A 4700-nucleotide genomic window follows, 5' to 3' on the forward strand; every position below is an offset into this window, starting at 1 on the left:
TTGAATGTGCTTAAATCAATCAGTAAATATCCTATAAGTTGGTACATCCTTAGACCCAAGCATAATACTCCAGATGGAGTCAGCAATTTGCTGGGTAGTGGTATTAAATTACTGTCCAGTAAGTTCCAATTTATGGCAACCTTGTATATAACAGAATGAAATGCTGCCTGGTCCTGAGTCATCTTCATGATAGCCGGTACGTTGGAGTCCATTGGACTCAAACAATGCACTCAAACTGAGCAAGTTAGCCTGGACCTTCCACCTGAAATATTGTCAAACTCTAAAAAGCTATTCCTTAGAGCAATCGTTCACCATGTGTTTCTAAGTAGAGGCATTTTTGTTCTGGGCAAGATCACCAACAGACATGAATTCTGCTTTAGGGGTAGGATTATTTCCTTGTATTTCCAGGATAAGGAGGAGGTGGTGATCGCTGTGCTGAAGCCTGTGGTGTTGGGGAGTATGGTGGAGGCAAGTCTGCAGAGTATTCCATCTCATGGTCATAGCTATAGGGTGGTGGTGTTACTGAAAAACAAAAGGAAAACAGCATCAGACATGTAGCAAATATTTCAGTGTCTACTGTTTTCAGCTATTGGCTAGGTTATTTGGGAGGGGGAAGGATTTTTGCCTGCCCCCTCAATGCTTAGTTTTATCAGGTTAATGATGTGCATGTATGAAAGGGTGAGTGCTATAAAATGTGCAGTGGGCCAAAATATATAGAATTGGTGGCTTAGGGAAAGTTTCTTGAGAATATGATGCTGAAGGGGTAGACAGAGATGGGGCTAAGGGGAAATTCAACTTTGAGGAAAAGCTCAGAAGCAGAGGGCACTAAAGTGTAAAGAAAATATACACAAAGAGGAGAAAAGACATTAAGGAGTCTTGTGTCACCATCACGGTAGGCTTTGATGGTGACATGAGTGTGTGGTGCAGCATTACCTGGGGTGTTTGATATGATAGAGACAAGGCTAGTACTGTACTTTGGGAAGATGACCCTCAGCAACACAGAAAAGGGTTGAACAAAAGGTGAGATGATGTAATAGCATATCTGAGGGATTATAAGGTCCACAATGAGAGCACTAGTGGCTGATGGCTCAGTGGTGGAATTCCTGCCTTCCATATGCTCCTTAGAAGTGAGGATGTTAAGAGTTCATCTCATGTATTTATCAGAGGGACCAGTCCCTGGACACTATGGTTGGTAAAATACAGGGTTAACAATGAAGAGAAGACCCTCAACTTGATGGAGTGACACAGGGACTACAACAATGGATTCAAACATAGCAATGATTGTGAGGATGCACCAGAATTGGGCAGTGTTTTGTCCTGTTGTGATTAGGGTTAGTATGAATAGGAACCAACTCCATGGCACCTAACTACAACAATATGACAGATTTGATTCCTGACTTATGTTCCTCATGCATTGTCGGTCAGTGGAAGCCTACATGTTGATGTGACACTAAACAGGTTTTAACAGAGCTTTCGAGACTTAGGAAGAAAAGTCCTGGTGAGTTACTTCTTAAAATAGCCAATGAATCATAACGATCTGATCTGCAACGTCTCCTGGGGATCATGACTCAGGACTAGGGAGCTTTCTGTTCTTTTGTGCAGGAGGTCACTTCCAAGGTAGCTAACAACAACAAAGTGGCAGAGAGACAAAAACTAAACCAACCAAAAATCAAAACAAGTGCTTATGTTACAACTGCATATGTGGGAGGTGAAAGAAGATGTTGAGGTATTGGGCTTCCATGAAGGGGAGGGCGGTAGTGCCAGTACAGAATTAAGGAAACAGGTTTGGGAATGAAGGTAATGAGGTTAATTTCCCAAATCTGAATTGGATAATATTCTTAATTTTTTATTGTTATATATATTGGTGTGTTTTTAAAGCACATTTAATACACTGTGTTATTACTATGTGTAGATATCTATTCTGCAGTGATCTCAATCCTACCTCCAGGGTTGGTTTTGAAGTACTCCTTGGGATATAATTTATCCACTATTTCAAAAGTCAAATCATTCTGCAACATCTCAGCAGCCCTTCAGAAGCCCCACAGCACAGCCACAGTGCTGATGAATCCCTAGTAGTTGAAGGCTCATTAAGATTTTGATTCTACTTGGAAAACTGACAAGCCTTAATTGTTTGCTGTAAGTGTAGCTTTCATCACAAGACAGTGAAAAAAGAAAACACAAAAAGAGTTGCTGCTGAGTCAATTCGACTCCTCCTGCTACCTACCCCACCCCATGCATGTCAGAGTAGAACTCTGCTTCATGTTATTTTCAGTGGTTGACTTTTTGGAAGTACATTACCACATCTTTGTTTAGACTTGTCTCTGGCTGGACTAAAACTTGCAATCTTTCAGTTAGCAGCCAAGTGTTTTAATCATTAGTACCACTACGGGATGAGGCTAGACTCCAATCATAAGACTAGAGTTATAATAACATAAATAAATGACCAGACTTTAAACATCAGAATGGAAGAAAAAAAGAAAAACAAAAAACAAAAAACAAGAAACATTTTAACGAATGTACTTTTAAATGTGCTCTGAACTGTGCTCTTACCAATGCAGTTACGATTAATTTCTGAGAAACATGCACATATGAGCACAGAGTCTCTCACTCTGTATGCAGATATTAATTATGTTTGCTCCTGGATCCCTTGCCTTTCTTGACCAAGATCTAAATGCTTTGGAGCACTGATTGCTATTCCTGTCTGCAGAAGATGTGAAGGAAATGAATTGAGTAACTCCAGCAAAGAGGAATATGCAGTACAAAATTGGCTGGGCTGTCTCTCAGCACTGCTCTGGTGAACAAAAGTTTCAGAATGGCTGCAGCCTTGAAACTCTATAGAGTTGTTCTACACACCAGTGAGAATTGGCCGCATGTTAACGAACAGGACTTAGGCTTTGTAAATCTCCAAGTGGGTTCAGCAGGCTCATAGAACAACAATGTATACATAGCTTCTCCATATTCCTTCAGAATGCCTCCCTGAGCTCCAGTTTTCTACAACAAAGAGAAACAACGCCTACGGAGTTGAAACATACATGCTTTCTGCAGTACACTCATTCCTTGGCTTCATCAAGCCTAGGAGGATAAAAACAGATTTATAATACACTTCAAGATTTATAATACAATCCAAGAAATACAACCCTGTAGCTTCCAGGTAAAATAGGAAGTTACGGATGGATACCTATTTAACTGCTTCTTACAAGCACATGGTTCTACCTTGTTTTTACATTGAAACATTTCCCTGGCTGTCACTTGAGGAGTATATACCAACTGACTGGACGTTATTCTCTGCCATGAAGCTATAATGTATATTTATGCATCAGTGACAAAGCATTTGTATTTTGCCATCTGCATAAAAACTGCTGGAGCATAATTCAGTGAGAATCCCTGTGGTTTATTCAACTGCATGTTGAACATGAAAATCTAAGATATAAAACAGTGTTCTTTCGTCCATTTAACTCTTGAATTGTGTTTGATAAAGTGATAATATAATTCTGAAGATTGGTATTTTGAGGCTGACTCATCATGAAATAAACATGGAGTATCTTTAATAATATTAGTCAATAGAAGGCATTTTCAAATAATACTGTACTCTCTTTTTTTTTTCCATTGCTGATAATAAACTTAAAACCAACCAACCAACCAACCAACCAAACAAACAAACAAAAACTTTCTAAGGTATCAGTTTTAGAATCCTACGAAGTTTTGTTCTTTTTCACATAACAAATTATCTTTAAGAATGTATACATGAAACTGGAGCAGCGATGCCTTTGAAATTCTTTCATAATGAGACATTTTTAGTTAGATAGAATATCTATTTATCTTTAACACTGGGTTATTAAAGGAGTCCCTGCGTGATGCAACCAGTTAAGTGCTCTGCTGCAACCCAAAAGTTTAGAGGTTTGAACTGATCCAGCAATAAATACCATAGTAGAAAAGGGCCGGCAATCTATTTTTTTTTTTTTTTTAACTATCAATCACTGAAAACCCTATGGAGTCCAACTCTACACTGATACATAGGGATTGCTATCAACTCATGGCAAGTTTTTTTGTTTGTTTGTTTGCAATATTACAAAGATTGAGGTTTCTATCCATTTTTGAGATGGAATTTTGTATTTTTAGCCTACTTAGGCCAATATCTACAAAGTGAATGTGGGATGAAGATTTTCATGGTGTCACAGAAACAATTCAGCATTTTTGAAAAACTGTAAACAGGAAAATAATATTTTTATATAGTACGCAATATCTTATATACAAATATAATACATTCAAATAATAATGAATATATGTTAACCTAATACACTTACTCATTAAAACAATGAATTAACATCATCTTTCTATGTTGTTGTTGTTAAGTGCCATCAAGTCAGTTCCGACCCATAGTGACCCTGGTCTCTGTTCCTGCGGATGTGATTCTATTTGTGAACAGGGTCTTTTTTTTATGTTAATGAGGTCATCTTAGAATAGTTGGATCTTAAACCAATCACTTTCTGAGTTATAAAAAGAGCAGGATAGGCATAGAGATGCACAGGAGAAAGGTAGAGGCCAAGGAATGCCAAGGAGCTCACAGGGTTATTCCACAATGAGACCAATGACTTGGAACCACTGCACAGATTTGACTTCTAACCTCAAATACTGCAAGACAATACATTCCTGTTCTTTAAAACCATCCCCTTGTGGTTTTTGTATGTATATATATATAT

The 4700-nt window shown here is 38.2% G+C and overlaps 1 protein-coding gene across 1 annotated transcript in view; it reads right to left on the reverse strand.

The window, feature by feature from the left end:
* Positions 1-388: 388 nt before the first annotated feature.
* LOC102824916 (cysteine and tyrosine-rich protein 1-like) overlaps positions 389-4700 on the reverse strand; it is a 198229-nt gene continuing 193917 nt past the window's right edge. Inside the window, exon 4 of the mRNA XM_006872476.1 lies at positions 389-522. Coding sequence (XP_006872538.1) covers positions 389-522 — 134 coding nt within the window. The remainder of the gene's footprint in view (positions 523-4700) is intronic.

The sequence above is a fragment of the Chrysochloris asiatica genome, unplaced genomic scaffold (assembly GCF_000296735.1).
Source record: "Chrysochloris asiatica unplaced genomic scaffold, ChrAsi1.0 scaffold00199, whole genome shotgun sequence".
In the NCBI taxonomy this organism is placed as follows: domain Eukaryota; kingdom Metazoa; phylum Chordata; class Mammalia; order Afrosoricida; family Chrysochloridae; genus Chrysochloris; species Chrysochloris asiatica.